The 18,385-nt window shown below is 42.2% G+C and overlaps 1 protein-coding gene across 1 annotated transcript in view; it reads right to left on the bottom strand.

Moving 5' to 3' along the window:
* The window catches only part of Tango6 (transport and golgi organization 6 homolog), a 158,177-nt gene that overhangs the window by 12,171 nt on the left and 127,621 nt on the right, over positions 1–18,385 (bottom strand). The window contains exon 17 of the mRNA XM_040736604.1: positions 14,555–14,668. Coding sequence (XP_040592538.1) covers positions 14,555–14,668 — 114 coding nt within the window. The remainder of the gene's footprint in view (positions 1–14,554; positions 14,669–18,385) is intronic.

The following is an 18,385-nucleotide window of genomic DNA, read 5'->3' on the forward strand; positions in this document are numbered from 1 at the left end:
TTTTGTAAATGATGTCTACCAGAGTTTACACACTTGTCTTGAGTCTTTAATAGATGATTAACTTTGTTAAACATTTCATATTCATATTGGGCAGTGGTTATGCATGCCTTCAAATCTAGTACTCTGGAGGCAGAGGCAGGCAGATCTCTGTGAGTTCTAGGCCAGCCTGCTCTACATTCCAACTCATTCCAACAGCAGGACTACATAAAGAAATCCTGTCTCAAAAAAAACCAAAAAAAATTTTTTCCCATATTCAATATCATTCTGTAGAGCTTTAGGGAAGCAACCAACCCCATGAAGTATTATCCCACTAACAACTACCAGGGCAAGATTCATCACTTTTGTCTTTATGTAGACCTGTGGAAATCGGGACCAGGACACCTGCAGAAGATGTAGGTGTAGACGGAGAACCAAAGACCATTGTCACTGACTCCGAGCTGCCTCCCACCTCCACTTCCCAGGTTTGTGCCATCTTCCCCAGTCTTTCATCAACCTGTGGTCATCTCATGTCAGCCCAGGGGAGGTGCAGTCAGAAGAGGAGGGCTTTTCACCCAGATACCCCTCAGATCAGCATAATTACTTTTGGAGGAAGAAAAGTCCCGAGACTCTCCCCAGCCTGGCTACCTGGAAGAGGCTTGTTCTCCTGTGTTTTCCCCCTGCTCCCTGATTTTTCCTGTCTCCTGTGATGAGAAATTGCTGGATGCATAATATAGGGCTGGGCTTTTGGCAAGAGATGGCAAGACATGAGGAAGGGCAAGAGGCACCCAGCCTGTTTCCTGTCTCTGCTCTCTGAAGACTTGCTGGCAGGTCCTGGAGGGCACCTGGGCCCAAGGCCAATTCACACAGTCTCTAACTGCTCTTCTGTCATGCTCCTAGGCAGACAGTAACTGTGCTGTGAAGAGGTGGCCTGGTCTGGATTCCTTTGGATACTATGGCTTCCCGGATCCCAAACAGCCTTTCTCTGGTCATGATCTGTGGAATAAATATCCAGGTGACTGAGTTTTTGGGTTCTTCAGATGACAGGAACATAGAAGACTGAGATTGTGTTCTGAGCTGGGGAACAATTAACCTATATTCCTTGTCTTAATTTCTTCATCTTTACAACAGGCATCTGAAACCAAACCTAAACAGGATGGCTATAAAGACTGAATGGACTAATTCATGGAAAGCACTCAGACATGAGTGCTGTTACATAGTAAATGCTCAGTCAAAGTATTCTGGGTCGTTTCCATACACATTCAGTTTTTTGAGGAGGAAGCCACTGTGCATACTGAGAGATAATGTTTTGGTTTGCTTGTAATTTACCAAAAGCAGTTTACCATTCACGGTACCTCTGACATCTCAGTCTGTATTTGTAGCTACTCCATCCATGGGGATTCTATATGCAAGAGCAACTGAACAAACACAAGTCATATTATGAATTATTATCCTGTTATTTCTTTTCTACATTGAGATTGGATCATTGTATTGGTTTAGAAATATTCCTGCAATGTAAGTAGCTATGCCTGCTATTTAGCAGAACATAGGCAATACTATAAAAGTATGCTGTCCTAATAGAAATACTTTGGTCTGAGCTAGAGAAACACTGACAGAAAGGATTTTTTTTCAAACCTGGATTTGGTATGTGTGTGTAAATGTCATGTAGAGGTCAGAGAACAGCCTCAGTGAAGGTCCTTGCCTTCTACTTGTTTGGAACAGGGCCTCTGTTTATTTTTAGCTGAGTATGCAAGTTGCTTACCCATGAGCTCCTGTCTCCTGTAGGAGCACTGATACTCCAAACACTTATCTGTTCAGCTTTTAAGTTGGGTCTGAAGATTCCCTGCCCTGCCCCCCCCCATGGGGTTTCTCTGTGTAGCCCTAGCTATCCTGGAAGTAACTCACTTTGTAGACCAGGCTGACCTCAAACTCAGAGATTTATCTGCCTCTGCCTCTTGAGAGCCAGGATTAAAGGTGTGGGCCACCACTGTCTGGCTTAGGTCTGAGGATTCTAATGCAGGTCTTCACACTAGAGTCGAAGGCACTTTTGCTCATGAAGCCATCTATCTCCTCAGCCCCAAACCTGGTTCTTCTTTGACATACTGATTCACCTTAATGATGTCACCTAAGGCACCCTGGATAGCATGATCTTGTTCCTGATGACCAAGGAAATTGAACATAAGGAAGAGAGGGGAAGATGCTGTACTTTCACTAGCATTTGGCCAATGTCAGTTGCCAGAGACAACAGGAAGCCAGTGCTGCTTCCTGGCATTAACTTTGGAAAAACTACAACCATAGTCTCTCTACAAGCCTTACTTTCTTCATTCATAAAACAAGACATCTGGATTTCTTCCCAAAGTTTGTTCCATGCAATATTACTAATTGGCCACTTATGATGTTAGGAAAGTGTTAGTCTCTTTGCTCCAGGACTTCTCAGATCCTTACTGGGCTAACATGAACTGAATCTCTAGGAGGGACATCACTGCTGCAGTACTTCCCAAACTTTGACCTTATTTCAAAGGAGCAAATCAAGTATCTCTAAGGTTTCTTCTACTTCTTACATCCAAAAACTCTGGAACTTTATGTGGGTAAATGAGAGAGTCTTCTTGGTCCTTTTCGACCAAAATGAGGACGAGGAAAAAGCTTTCTATGGAAACTAAGTGTCCAGCTGTCAAAGCCAGGTCTTCCACTTGGGGACCCATGAAATGAGGATAGAGAGTAGGAAGGGAGATGTTTTCTGCTTTAGGGTTCCAAACTGCCACCTATGTTGTCACCAGCAGAGGCTGAGCATTTATAATTCAGCAGTTGCAGTAAGGTGCTTAAGCCTAATCTTTGTACCTCTGCTTCTCAAATCCATCACCAATGTGAAATGCGTTTGTCACTGTTGAGGAATCTGTGGAACTACATTCATTTCCTCAACACTGACCTCTCACAGGAGGTTGAAGCTGAACCTGATTTTATACAGATCAGGAATCCCTGCCCCAATCAGCCCATACAACCTGGGGATGGCCATGCAATCTTAGTGGGAATGTCAAGTCTCTCCTCTGTAATGTTTGTCTTTAGGACTCTGAGTGCTAGGGGTTGTAAATACCATGCGCTGGCCACAGTCAGCAATGACACTGCCTCCTTAGGAAGAGAAAATGCAAGAGTAGCAGACATGAGGGGCAGCAATAATCATCTGGGTCTGGTTCCTGGTTCCATCTCTGTGTTTCCCACCTCATGATGCCTCAGTGATTAAGAGCATGGGCTGTTCATGCAGAGGCTTCAAGTTCAGTTCGCAGCATCTACATGGTGGCTCACAACCAACTAATCCAGTTCTAGGGGATCTGATCCTTTCTTCTGGTCTCTGTGGGCACCAGAATGCACAGATACACATACAGGTAAAACACCCTCCCACATAAAATTAAATAAATTTAAGCTGGGCGTTGGTGGTGCACACCTTTAATTCCAGCACTCAGGAGGCAGAGGCAGGCAGATCTCTGTGAGTTTGAGACCAGCCTGGTCTACAAGAGCCAGTTCCAGGACAGCCTCCAAAGCCACAGAGAAACACTGCCTCAAAAATTCAAAAAAAAAGAAAGAAAGAAAAAAAAATTAAAAGGATGAAAAATTTAAAGTCCCTTTGCTTCTGCTAGTTTTATTTTGTGTTCATTATTTTAATCAAAACAAATTCCTAGTACAGTTATACCTGTCCTTCATACCTCTTGAAAGTAAAATGCACATGTCCCTCTTGAAATCCCACTGAGATGACAATAAGGGTGTTTTGGGTTTTTTTTTGTATTTGTTTTTTGTTTTAAGTGGTACTACGTAGAACAAAAAGAACTAACATGGTAACAGTGGTTATACAAGAACTAATGCTAGAAAGAGGTTGGATGAATCTTGGAGTCATAGTTCTGATTTTCCCAGGAGAGCATATCTTTACGTCAGCATTCTGGTAAATTAATAGCATCCTTTTCACTTTCATGTAGCCTTGTTTGAAAGATTACCTAATTAATTAATTAATTAACTAACTAAAATGGGCATGGCAGTACATGCCCGTAATCCCTCAGCACTTAGGTAGTAGAAGCAGGAGCACCAAAAATTCAAGGTTAGCTTAAAGAATATAGCAACCCAGCCCAGATATGGGGTTTATTTTGTGATGATGGAAATGTTCTGGAAATGGATGGTAGTGATGGTTGCATGCCTTATAAATATTCTAAAGTGATGAATTCTTTAAGAGTAAATGCTATGATATATGAATTATATGGATCTAAGAAATTGTGTGAAAATAAAACATAAGCTGTGAGGAGATAGCACACAATCACTTGACCTCTTTCTATGTAGCAGCAGTCCTTCTAGAAGCCTGTCCCCACCTGACTGGTCCTAGCCTGGCCTTTCCCCAGGTTGCCAACTTTCCTTGAGTTGTTTCTGTCCTTGGTCTGGCACCTTTCCACTCCTGACACCCTTTGGTCTTGTTCTCTCAGGCTCCTGGCTCAGATCCTCGGACAAATATGCCCCTGAAAAATGCTCTTCAAGACTGAAGGGGACCTCATTTTACTCTCTTTAGCTCAAGGGTCTGGGGCTATGACTTCATAGCTACAATCCCACATACACATCTCATGTTTGACAGATGCCCTGAAAGAGCAGGCATCAACTGATGACTAAACATTGTTGGCTTTCAAGACAGAGTCTCTCTGTATAGTCCTGGATGTGCTAGAACTCTGTAGACCAGGTTGGCCCTGAACTCGGAGATCTGCCTGCCTCTGCCTTCAGAGCACTGGGATTAATGGTAGTATGCCACCACACCCCACTAAACATTGTTTTTAATGTGTGGAAACAAACATTTGAAAATTGTGCTTCTGGTCTGATTGGCTCCTTAAAAGTACAAGACAGCAGATTAAGTCAGGCTTGAGACAAAACAAAATAAGACAAATGTCTCCCTATACACAGGTGGAGTCATCACTTTTGTCTCAGTGACTTTTCTATTGCTATAACAGAACACCACGGCCAAGACAATTTATAAAACATTTAACTTGGGCTCAACATTCCTGAGGGTTTCCATTGTCGTGGGAAGCATGGCAGCAAGCATGGTGCTGGAGCAGTTGCTGAGAGCTTACATCTGATCCACAAGCACATGGCAGAAAGACAGCTAACTGGGAATGGCATGGACTTTTAATACCGTAAAGCCCACCCCTCCTAAACAGTTCCATAAGCTGGGGACCAAACACTCAAATATATGGGCCTATGGGGCCAATCTCATGCAAACCAATACAACAACCTTGTGATTGCTTGCTCAGAGGAGCATGAGATGTTGCCACATTTTGGATCTCTAGGCAATTGTTTAGAAGTCAGTTTAAATTCTGTCAGTGTTGACAATTAGACCTGTGACTACTGTCTGTTTTCATTCATCACTAGTGCAATTATTTGCTTTAAGATAATGTTTCAGGATGCTAGGGATATGGTACACGTGACAACTAGAGTTCAGATCCTCAGTACTCATACAAAACTCCAGACATGCATAGGACCCACCTGTAATCCTAGCACTCTAGAGTCAGAGACAGGATTTCCCAGGGCAAGCTGGCTAGCTAGACCAGCAAGAAACAGTGAGATTCAAGCTCAGCAATAGAGGCAGGGTCTTGGGCATGTGAGGAGGCTATGAACTATACTGCATTGAGCTATACTTCAGCCCAATTTCTAAAAGCAGATGGCTTATTATTAGCTGAGGCCCTTTATCCATTATGTCCTAGTGGGGATAATAAAGTAAGAAAATAATGGTGTCAGAAGCAAAATCAAATCCAAATCTATGCTGAGTCCTTTGGTTCAATAACTGCAGAACATCTGAGGTCTTACACACTGTCCTAGTAGAGCCAATTGATGTCTATATGAGGAGGGACAGGATTGGCACATGCAATCTAAGATGACTGAATTTCAAGTAATAATGTCTGATTTTCAAAATTTGAGATGATACAGGCAGATAAGTGGTATATATAACACTTTAATCCCAGAACTCAGGAAGCAGAGGTAGGTGAATCTCTGTGAATTGAAGGCCAGCTTGATCTACAGAGCTAGTTCTAGGACAGTCAGAGCTACATAGTGAGAGACCCTGTTCCTCCCCCCAACCCTCTTTTTTTTTTTTTTTGAGATGACCCATGGTGACATGGTGAGAGCTTGGCACAAAAAACAGTAAGGTACCAAAAGTTCTAGATATTTAAACTTATTGTACACATATATGATACTATACTTGGTCTGACCCAAAACTGATATATCCATGTATTAAACAGTATAAGTCATTAGTGTGTGTGCGCTTTTATGGTCTTATGCAGATGAAATAAAAATTTTAAAAATTGTAGCCATCAAGTCCCTATTTAGCCATATGGACATAATTTGACCAGTCAATATAGAACTATCTTTGGTAGACCTTTTTTTAAAAAGTCATTTTAAGGAGCTGGGGCTAAGATATCTCAGTGGTAGAATGCTTGCCTAGTATTTGTTAGGTCTTGAGATTGAGCTTCCGCCTTGGTGGGGTTAGGGGAAATGAGGAAAGAAAAAGAAGGACTGGGGCTGTAGCTCAGTTGGTAGAGCCCTTGACCAGCATGCACTCTACAGGCCTTGGGCTCTATCCCCAGCACCACATAAACTAGACGGAATGGTGTACACCTGTAACCCTAGCACTTGAGAAGTGATGGCAGGAGGACCAGGAGTTCAAGGTCATCCATGGATAAAAGTTTGAGGTCAGCCTGGGCTACATAAGACTCTGTCTCAAAAAAGAAAGGAAGGAAAAGAAAGAATCTAATCACAAAAGAAAATAAAACAAGAACAATACAACCCCAGACCAAAATAACCAATAAATAGGCTGGGACCAGAGTTGAGCAGGTTGTGGTAGTGGTAATGATGGCAATAACAATAACAACACAACAACATAATGACCACTGGCAATCACCTTCATTGCTCCTTTTACTTGACAACCTCTAGAGTCTTCAGAGGCTCACATATGCAGTCCCATCTCCCTCTTGGCACTTCCCCGGCTATGTGAAAAGAGCTTAGAGAGGTTTAGGGATTTGCACAAAAAACAGAATTTTCACCAAGATTTTGTTTAATACTCCAAAAAATTATCCTTGGGTCTCTCACTGTTTTCTCTATTCAAGTGAAAGAATTGATATTTTTCAAGGTAAGCACATCAGAATCACTGTTCCTCTTGTTTTGCTGGAGCTAGAGCGTGGGGGTGAGCAGAGGAGGAGGAAGAGTTACAGAGACAGCACACTAGGAACAAGTTCTTCTCAAGATGGCAGCAGTAACAGATGGATGTAAAAGGGGGGAAGTGTGGACTCACGGGACCTTCTGAGTTCCTACTCCCTGAAAACATACATTGAAGTCCTAAAAGTACCTCAGAATGTGGCTTTGTTTACAGTGTCAATGTGAGGAAGGTACATCTGCCTAAACCCTGGAATGGTTGCTACTGCTTGTCAACTCAACAGGAACTACAGTCATTTAGGGCACAGCTGTGAGGGGTGACCTGGGTAAAATTAGCCTCCGAGCATGCCTGTAAACTGTATTATCTAGATTAGGTTAGCCTCTGGGCACCCCTGTGAGGGATTATCTAGTTTAAGTGAAATGCAATGAGAAAACCTGAATTAACAGTGACACATCATTCCACGGTGTTGCGGGTCCTGTACTAAATAAAAAAGAGAAAGAGAGCTGAGCACCAGCATTCATTCCTGTTTCCTGACTAGAAGTGTTTTTTCTGCCATGATTTCCCTGCCAAGATGGACTCCATTCCCTTGAACTATAAACTAAAATAAATTCCTTCATGAAGTTGCTTTCTGTCTGGTATTTTTCAGAGCAATAGGAAGGGTAATTAATGAAGACCCCAGTCCAACAAGACAGATGTCCTTGTCAGAGACAGGAATAGAGAAGTGGGAATGAAATACTGTATCTACAGGTAAATAACCATGACAAATCAACACAGGAGCAGTAAGACTCTGCTGCTTAGTCACACCCAAGGTGTGACACTTGTTATGGTGCCATGGCAATGGGATTCAGGACCTAAAGAGGGATTTTCTTTGGAGATTAGAACAGTGGAGATTAGAATATCTAAAAACATGGAAAGAATTGTATAGAGAGAAGAGACAATTTATAAACATACAATCTATTGTGAAATTCTATGTAGGACAACAACAATTTGTAATAAGCGTCAGTACTAACATGAAACATGACCATGCCAGTCACAGCAGCTGACTGGTAGGGTGCTGCTTGGTTTACAGGTTGGAGCTCCAGGCTGCCAGGAAAGTTCTTTGGTTTAGCATCTTCTAGGGCTCTCCTATCCACGTTTTCAAGGGTTGCAGAGGAAGACATACTACCTGGACCTCAGTCAGTTATACAGAAATGTTCCTTCCTTTGCTCTCTGCATGGAGACTTCTATGCTAAAAAGAGCGGTGTCTGTGGAATTTCATTTTGGGAAGGACACTCGTCTATTTACTGTGCCCACAGTACAAAACAAACCAAATGATCTCAAAATAACTTCCAGGATAAGAAAAAAACCAATAAAAGGAAAGAAACTTTCCATTTAATCTGTCTGCTTAAAACTCGAATCTGTGCCAGTGATTAAGTGTCATACTGCAGTCTCTACTTGGCCTAGACAGACAAACACCAGGTGAACCTAGGACGCAGGCATTCAGTCTTGTGGGTGGACCACAAGCACCTTCTGTGAATAAAAAGCAGAGCATTAAACCTAAACCATTCCCTTCTTTTGGCACGATTTTTCTGTCACAGAAACTGCTATTATGATGGCTAAGAGAGAGGATGAGAGAAGGGAGGTGAGAGGCAACTTAGAAACCTAAATTACTTTCAAATCCCCTCATGTCCTAACTCCAGTGACAATTCAAACAATGTTCAAGAAAAGCTAAATTCTTATTAAAGGCCTGGTCTTTATTGAATATTCACTGTATGGACACTCATGTCTTCCAGATGTCAAAATGTTAAGAGGGCAGCTTCTACCATCAGAGTCTAGCACTGGAGATCAGCTATGGAAGGATACTCTTGTGATCTCAGCCCTCTGAGGCAGATGCAGAAGATTGTGAGTTCTAGGCTAGTCTGGGTTTCATAGAGACCCCATGTAATTGTTAGTTTTATGTCAATTTAACACAAGAAATAGTCATCTGATAGGAGAGACTCTCAGATGAGAAAATATCTCCATGAGAGTGGGCTGTAGGCAACCCTGTAGAGCATTTTTTAAATTAGTGATTGATGGGGTGGGCCCAGTCCATTATAGGTGGGCCACCACTGTGTTATTTGTCTGGGTTCTATAAGAAAGTAGGCTGAGTCGGCAGTGGTGGCACACGCCTTTAATCCTAGCATTCAGGAGGCAGAGGCAGGTAGATCTCTGTGAGTTCAAGGCCAGCCTGGTCTACAAAGGGAGTTCTAGGACAGCCAGGGCTGTTACACAGAGAAACCCTGTCTTGAAAAAACAACCAACAAGCAAACAAACAAAAACAGAAGCAGGCTGAGAAGCTCAGTAAGCAATACTCATTTTCCTGGACTCTGCATCAGTTACTGCCTCCAGGTTCTTACCCTGTTTTCAGTTCCTGTCCCGACTTCCTTCAATGATGAACAGTAATATGGAAGCATAAGCCAAATAAACCCTTTCCTTCCCAGGTTGCTTTGGTCATGGTGTTTCATCACAGCAATGCTAACTCTAACTAAGACATTCCACCTTAAAAAATCAAAAGCTAGCATGACGGTCTACACTTTTTTGTTTTGTTTTGTTTATTTGAAGCAGGGTTTCTCTGTGTAGTCCTAGCTGTCCTGGAACTCTCTCTGTAGACCAGGCTGGCCTGGAACTCAGAAATCCACATGCCTCTGCCTCCTGAGAGTTGAGATTAAAGGTGTATGCTACCACCACCCAGCACCTTTCTTTTTTAAACATGTAGCTCAGGCTGTCCTGGAACTCCTGATGCCACTGTATCCCACTACACCCAGCTTTTTAAAAATTTAATTGAGATAGCTTTGTTATGTAATTCTGGCTGGCCTAGAACTTGTTATGTGGACTAGGCTGGCTTTGAACCTGAGTGATCCTTTTGCCTCTCTCTGACTTTGGGGCTGAGATTATGGGTATGTGTCATCATGCCCAGCTGCTCCTTTTTCCTATTATATATAGCTGGTTTCCATTATTTATGGCAGCTACACTTTATAAAGTCACTATGAGCACTGAATTAGTGGGTATTGATGTTATGCTCCTATTGGAAATACAAGGTAGGCTCCTTATAGCCTTAATTTTGCTAAAGCATTTACTTTGTAAGTATTTATTTATTTGTTTTTTTTTTTTTTTGAGATAGGGTTTCTCTGTGTATCTCTGGCTGTTTTAGAACTCATTTTGTAGACCAAGTAGGCCTCAAATTCACAGAGATCTGCCTGTTTCTGCCTCCTGAATGCTGGGATTAAAGGCAAGTACCATCACTTCCTGGCTGTAAGTATGAAAACAAACAAACAAACAAACAAAAGCTCCTCTGTTCTTCAACAGATTGCATCTTCTAGTTTTGACCCAAAAAGATTCCTTTTCTAAGGTCCCTGCAGTATCACAGACCTCATCAAATAACTCTAACCTGTCCCTATTGTGGAAGCCAAGCAAACAGAAAGTCCTATGCACCTGAAGGCCTTCTAAGCCTCCACTCCTCTCTCAGGGAGCTGTTCACTGTATTGACTATATGGCTGCTATCTGAAGGAGAGCCAGCTTCACAGGACAGTGTTCAACCTCTACTGCCTAATTATTATCTCTGAATAAAATTATGAATATATATACTCTAAACATTGATAATACATAGAATAAATGAGTCACTGGGAAAAGATCAAACCTGGAAAGAGAGTGGTAGTTATACACCATCTTTTTTTTTCTGTTGCTTAGCTCATTTTTTTTCCCCTGTGTTGAGAAGGCCTATTCTTAACTCTGAAACTAACACAAGTTACAGGCCTGAACATGCCATGCCTCTTCTCCTGGGTATTCCTTGTAAATTTATTTTTCAGTCAGGGTAAGGTAGATAGCAGTTTAAAGAAGGTAACTTCTGACTTATTAACTGTCATGCTACATATTAAACAAATATGGTCTAAAACCAAATCAAAGGAGAGACCATTTTTCTTCAGTAAGACAGTGAGTGCAGATTTTGTGTGGACTGCCACAAAACAACACTCTGGCTACTTTTGAATGGTAACAAACTGAAAGTACCTCATCAATTAGGGCTAGTGATGGCTTTCCTCTTATTTCCAATCCTTCTCCCTACCTCCCTGTCCAGTTGCTGCAACCACAGAGGTCCTGGGCCCCACATCCACAAGCAGATGAAACCCAGTACTATCTTTTGGCTAGTGTAGCTGTAGAGACAGTGATTAGCAGGACAGAAAACAAAACTTCATCAACAGAGTAGCATTTTCACTTCAGCTGTTCCTGGGGGCAAAACAGCTCTACAGAGAAATGTCAGTGTAAACTTTGCAGTTATCTCCACTCCTCATTAAAGTGGCCCCAGTTATAATCACAATTACGATTACAAGATTTAACACACCTGGTCTCAAGGACGTGTGTGTGTGTGTGTGTGTGTGTGTGTGTGTGTGTGTGTGTGTGTGTGTAGGCATCCACCCATCCCATTTCCTTCCTTCATCCACTGAGGAAGCACAATCTGTAAGTTTCACTGAGTCACACTAGAGGTGTGACGAACAGGAGAGGCACTTTCTACTTTCCACTTACACTGCTTTTTGAAAGTGACAAAGGTCTTAAAGGTCACAGGTTAATTCCAGTTTGATGAGGCCCACAGTGCTGCTTTCATTGGCTGTACACAGATTTGAGCAGCTAGTTTCTTTCTTTTCTTTTTCTTTCCTTCTCTTGGTTTTTCCCCTCCTGTAGCCCATGTTAGTCTTGAACTTGACTATGTAGCCAGGACGACCTGATCCTCCTGCTCCCAACTCCTTAGTGCTGAGATTACAAGCCCACAATAGCACACCTGGCTTTTAGAGATCCTGTTTCAGCTTCTTTAGTTCACAGACATATATTCTCTTTTACTGTGTGTGTACATGTGTGCAGAGTGTAACACTCAGTAAGGATGCATGCACTACGAATTCTTTTCTTTTTTTGGTATTAGGAATCAATCTTAGGGCCTTTATTACTAATTATTAAGCATGAGGTTTATAAGTGAGCATACCCTACGTCCAGAGTTTTATAGATTTGTTTTGTTTTATTTGTGCAGCCCAGGAGCACCTGTTCTGCAGCAGGCAATGAACTTGAACTCCTGACCTTCCTGCCTCCAGCTCCCAAGATTACAAGGGTACACCACCACACTGAGCTTAGATTTCTCTTTAAAAAGTTGTAACTTACATTTTAAAATATATCTATTAATTATCTATTTATTTGCATGCAACTGTGTTTATCTCTGTGCATGTGCCTGAGGAGGTCAGAGGTGTGTCAGGTCTGCAGAAGCTGGAGTTACAGGAGGTTATGAGTTTTCTGATGTGGGTGCTGGGAATTAAACTTGGGCCATTTCTCCAGTCTCTTAAATCAACTCTTTATTATTAAATAATTTTGGACTTGTAGATTTTTATATAGAATCCCTGTATTTCCCTCACATAACTTCCCCAGCTGATAGGGATTTATATTAATGGTGATATTGACTAGGGACACAGTTAATTGCAGACTAGAATGAGTAAAGCTCTTGTTCAAACCCAAATTCCAAAACGAAAAAACTGCAACAAGAACAACACAAGGACCATGATATATTTACTAGAAGCTTCATAGATTATGTTGTTGTTTGAGATAGGACCTTGCTATGTAGCCTAGGCTGCCTTGCCTCCTAAATGTTGGAATTGTACATATACACCAGTACTCTTAGCCTAAGTTATTTTCTTGAGTGGCAGGTGATTGAGCCCAGGGCCTTTCCTACACTGAGCAACAGGCAAATGTTAGACCATGGAGCTACATCCCCAGCCCTGTAGATCTTAACAAAGATGGAAAATACAGATGTTTCTTAATTCTCGTTTGTACAGGTTCTCAACAAAATCTGTGTATCTTATAGAAATTCATTTAATTCTGTGAATCATCGGGTTATGGTGCACAAGTTCCTTATCTCATCAACAGATAAAAGAGGTGAGAACTCCATTAATGCACAATTCTCCCTATAGAGAAATTCTTGTGACTCAGACCATTCTTCCCCACTTTCTTTGTGTCACTATTAGTCACATCCCCAATATACATTTCCTGCCATCTTTCTTGCTAACTAAACTTTGATTTTGTTCCAGGCAGAAATATGCCAGGTAATGCAGCATCAAGACACCTTACAGTGGGGAGTGGTTAGGCGAGCATTCTAGCTAATGAATGAAACAAAGTAGGCCATGAGATGATGCTAGAAACTGCCCTCCCCTCTACCAAAGGATGTGAAACTACTTAGAACTGTCTTCTCTCTTCTTTATTTCTCATTTAAGTCCTCAGTTCTAGAGGCCATGGCTGCTGCAGCCATATTGCAGCCAGGAGACAAAGGACCATGCAATCCCAGATACACTGGCCTTGCCATGACTAAGTTGCAAAGACACACAGGGTTCTTATGATGTGATAAAAGCAAATTGTCACTTATTGAGGCCACTATAGTCAAGCTTTTATAACTCGAAGGAGAACATGTTCATGCCATATGAGCTCACTCAAACCAAACCTTACCCTAGACAAAGCACATGAGAAGGCAGGGAAGTGTAGCTGAGGGTGACGGACAGGGAAGCGGCCATTTGGAAATTCAGCTACCAGATTGAACAATAGCAAGTAAGCATTTATGGAGACAGCGTGGCTGTGCAAGGTCGGAAGGGGATAAGTAAGAGTGCCTACATGTACAGACAGGTATCAGCAACCTGATATGGTAAAATACAAGCATGAATAAGCCTCTCTGTGTGACAGAATAATCACTCTCACAATGGCTTCCTGGAGGTTTAGTTAAATACTGATGTGCAAGCCAGAGTTGAGTCTGTGGATGCCAGCAAGTGAATTAATTATTAATGCAGACTTTAATCTGAAATCAGCTAGGGAGGTGGTTCCATTAGAAGCAAGAGGGAAATTAATTTTTAGTTCACTCAATCTTAGTACACATTTGGATTCATAAACTTTCTTCCTGTAATGGCCAGACAATGGGGAGAGGTCCAACCAAACCCATTTGAAGGAAGGAAGAAAGTGTAATTTATGCCACAACAAAATATGGATTGAACTCAGAGCTGGAAAGGAAGTCTCTTAAATGAAGCCTCCTATACCTAAGCTGAGCAAGGAAGTGAGTCAGAAAGACAAGCCCAGAGCTCAGGCTGCAGAGCAGGGTGAATGTGCTCCAGATAGCTCACCTTGGAACCTGCCCCGAGAGAATGCCAGGGCTCACAGCCTCTGTAAATGAGTGTGGCTTTCCTGCAGCAGTTACTGTGCAGCTGTCCAGTGCATTAGAGACTCTTCCTGAAGATGCAAATGATGCCATTTTCTTGCTATGAAAACCCTGCTGACCAGCTCATATCTAAAAAAGAGGTTTGAGCTGGCCCTGTACAATGAAGACTAGATACCACAATAACACATGGAGGGGAAGATGCCCATGGGGAGAGGCTGACTTACCTCCGTTGCTTTCTGGCTGAGTCCCCGAAGCAGCAGCACAACCACATGGATCGCAGCTCTGCGCACTTGAACGTCACTGTCTGTCTTGGCCACAGCAATCAGGCAGGCTGTCACCTAGGAGGGCGAGGGAAGAAGTCAATAGGAACCAGGATTGCATAACTACCTATAGCTTTTCAACTGTGTTCCTCTCAATTACACACTCCCCAAGAGCAATCTGGCTTAGAAAGGGGTATCTCAGTTTCCTCATGTTCAATGAAGAAGGTGAGATCCATCAGTAGAGGTCCTGTTATAGTCAAGTTTTTTTCTGGATACGGTCAAAATACAGTTTGAAATTCAGGGATGGAGCCAGGGAGTGGAAAGGTATAGATGTCTACAAAATATGTATTAAGAAAAAGGCAAGTATTTCCTAAAGTTGGGCAAAAGGTGTTATGTACTCATCTTTAGGACCATCACATCAGAGGAAGGACAGATGGTTCAGAGCAGTTTCTAGGGCCTGAGGACCATGAGGTTCAGCTAAGGAGCTTCAGAGTTCCTTAGCTACCATGAGATGGGTTTGCCACTGATGACAGTCTCAGCACAGGGCTAAGAGGAGCGAGATGCTCATTCCCTCTGTATGTCTACCCAGTCCCTCAAATCTAGTGTCCATTCTAGGAAGTCAGCAGGGCCAGTTTTAGAGGCTCCCTGCTGAGTCTCTTCTTTTTGTGGAACAGCACTTTCAGCACTCAGGCACTTTCAAAGACAATTCTATCTCAGAAAAGAAAGACTAGAAATTACTCACAAACACGGTGTCATGTGGGCAAGTGAGATGGTTCTGAAGGTACAGATGTGAGCTGCACATGCCTGGTGACCCAAGCTCTATCTCTAAAACTCCTATAAAGGGGAAGGAGAGAACTGACCCCTGAAAAACGGTCATGTGACCCAAACACACACTAAAATAAAACATGGTACCATATACATAGCTAATAATTACATGCGGGGTTGGGGATGGCTCTGTTGGTTAACTGCTTGCCGTGCAAGCATGAGGTCCTGAGTTTGAAACTGGTACACACACAGAAGAAGAGGAAAGAAGGGGGAGAGAGGGAGAGAGGAAAAAAATGTATATATATATATATATATATATATATATATATAGAGAGAGAGAGAGAGAGAGAGAGAGAGAGAGAGAAATAGATTCTAAATCCTGTGCCAGCTATCCTACCACTGCTCCTAAGCACAAAGATGCTCTAAAACTTAAGTAAGGAGACACCATTAACAAAAACAAGAAGTCTTTCTGAGGCATTCATGCAAGGCTTAAAAGAAAAAAAAACCATGACTTTTGTGTGTCACATGGCAATAACAAGTATATCTAAATTATTCAATTGGTTTCTCACTTAGTTTTGCTATTAGGTTTTCATTGTGTGCTTGTATTTCTTGGCCAGCAGTGGAGGGAATTCTAGCCATGATAAGAAAATAGCCAGATCGTGTATTAGAAAACATGTATAAATACTTATTATGTTCAAAGGATGGGGAATACAGACACAATGAGGAAATAGGCTTGTGTAGAAATTTTAACTATGCAGGTTGTAGTTTTCACAGCTTTCAAACAGTTGGGCAGAGTTCAAAGTGTCTAATTAATCAGTGATGGCAGAGAGATTAGAAGAAGGAGGCTTGTTCTGAAATATAATTGCATCTGCGATGTGCTGGCATTCCATCAAGTTGTGCATCTATTAGACAAACTTGCAGTTTGAAAGAGAAGAGAAATCTCAGAGAAACTGCAACCCACTGGGAACTATTATCCAGTAAAATCCAGGAAGCTACTTCTCTGCTTTGGGCCTGGGACCCCCAACCCTAAGGCCACCGGGCGCAGCTTCCATGCCCCTGGCATTAACGGCAGAAACATTTTAGTGCTGAGGAATTCCTTGGGTTACCTCCAAAGAGGCAACAATATAATAGCTACCTCCACTTTCAAGCTTAGTATTTACAAGGTAGGAACTGAAGGCAGAGAAACAAGTTAGAGCTAGGTTGTAGTCTTTGCAGACACATGAAAGTTTTCCTTACTTGGTTTCATAACATAGGAATCCATACCAAAGCAACATCACAAGCAGAGGTTCCTGGGTGCCTGTACCTCTCAAGGTGTAGCTTGGGGTCCATGATTCCAATTTGGGAGAGCAAGGTTTTCCATTCAGAACCCTACTGGTGCCTACCTTTGCCTCCTCTGTTCTGCCTCCTGGTGCCTCAGCTCTCAGTGCAAGCCTGGTTCTGACAGTTAAGCTACAATTTGGAAATCCAGGGAGAAGAATACTGTTTGGAAAAGGGCTTTCTCTTCAAAGTTAATTCTTCAATTCTTATGTTATTTTGAAGGTAAAGTAGAAAAAAACGTGCACCTATAAGGGTTTCTGGGATGGCCTGCTGGTTATGTACAATTTGCAAGTAGCAGTCCAGAATAAGCAGAAGAGGTCAATGAGCCTTCCTCAACACCTCTGTTATCAGAGCCACACCTTACAAACTGGAATGGCTGTTTAAGGCAGTAGGGTTTTTTGTATGGCCTTGGATATGTCATCTAAAGGTCAGAACAGCCTCCTGCTTGGGTCAAGCACCTGTACCAAGCTCACACACTGCTCTCCTGCATGCTGGTACCATGGGCTTCTGCCTAACACTACAAGTGGGGAGACCTTCCATCTGTCTAATCTGAACAAGCCACTCCATGGCTAGTCTCCCATATCCAACTCCAAGGACACAATTAACACTGCCTTCCATCTCTAAAAGCCTTGGTGAACTGCAGACATGATGTAAGGTCTCTACTAATTTATGAATTGGTATAATAGTCCTAGTTTCTGTTTCTAAGTTCTCCCACAGGACTGAAATCCATTTTGTATTAATTCGTGACACTTGCCCTGAGGGTCAATGTACCTGTTCTGATAAACAATAACTGCTGAAGGCTTCCTCTTCATAGGTAGAACCATGGAAGTCATTCACTTCTGAAAGCCATACATAAAGGAAGATGATGGCTGCTCTGGAAATATTAGCAGCCAGTTCAAGAAACTGAACATTTCATAGGATTCACAGAAATAAGGAATATCATCACTCCCAACCAGCTAAGGAAGACTACATAAATAAAGACAACAAAATGGCAAGCTTACCAATAGCTGACTTTGGAAATTTCCAGGAGAGAATTTGAGGTATGCATCAAGACAACATGACTTCAGTGGTCAGCTGTCTCTTCTTCCCTTACTCAAAGCTTCCTTTGTTAAAATTCAGTTGCTGTGCTAAGTGTCTAGGACTAGGTCCACTGGTAAACTATAAACCAATGGTTATTATGAGCTCAGCTTACTCATTTAACCTACCAGGAAAGAAACCATGATGCTTCTTTGAGGTTATTCAGGGTTACCAGAGGATCAATGGAGTCTCCTCTCAGGTACTTTGTAGAAAAGCTTGTGATAAACTCAGAGCATGCGGTGGATTGAATGAGAATGTCCCCATAGACTCTGGCATTTAAACACTTAGCTGATAGCACTGTTTGGAGAAAGCTTGGCAGGGGTGACCTTGCTGGAGGAAGTACATCAAAGGAAGCTGACTTTGAGTTTTCACCTAGGTTGCTTTCTTTATTTTATGCTTATAGTTCAAACAGTGAGCTTTGTCAGATGTGGTGGGGCACTCAGGAGGCAGAGACAGGCAGATCTCTGTGACTTTGAGGCTAGCTTGGTCTATACAGAGGGTTCTAGAACAGCCAGGGCTACATAGAGAGACACTGTTTCAAAAAAGAATTGCAAACCTGAATAAACGCCTTCATATATAGGTTGCCTTTGTCATGTTTTATTACAGCAATAGAAAAGTAACTAATACAAGCAGTAA

The sequence above is a fragment of the Mesocricetus auratus genome, unplaced genomic scaffold (genome assembly GCF_017639785.1).
Source record: "Mesocricetus auratus isolate SY011 unplaced genomic scaffold, BCM_Maur_2.0 Super-Scaffold_100062, whole genome shotgun sequence".
NCBI classification, from domain to species: Eukaryota; Metazoa; Chordata; class Mammalia; order Rodentia; family Cricetidae; genus Mesocricetus; species Mesocricetus auratus.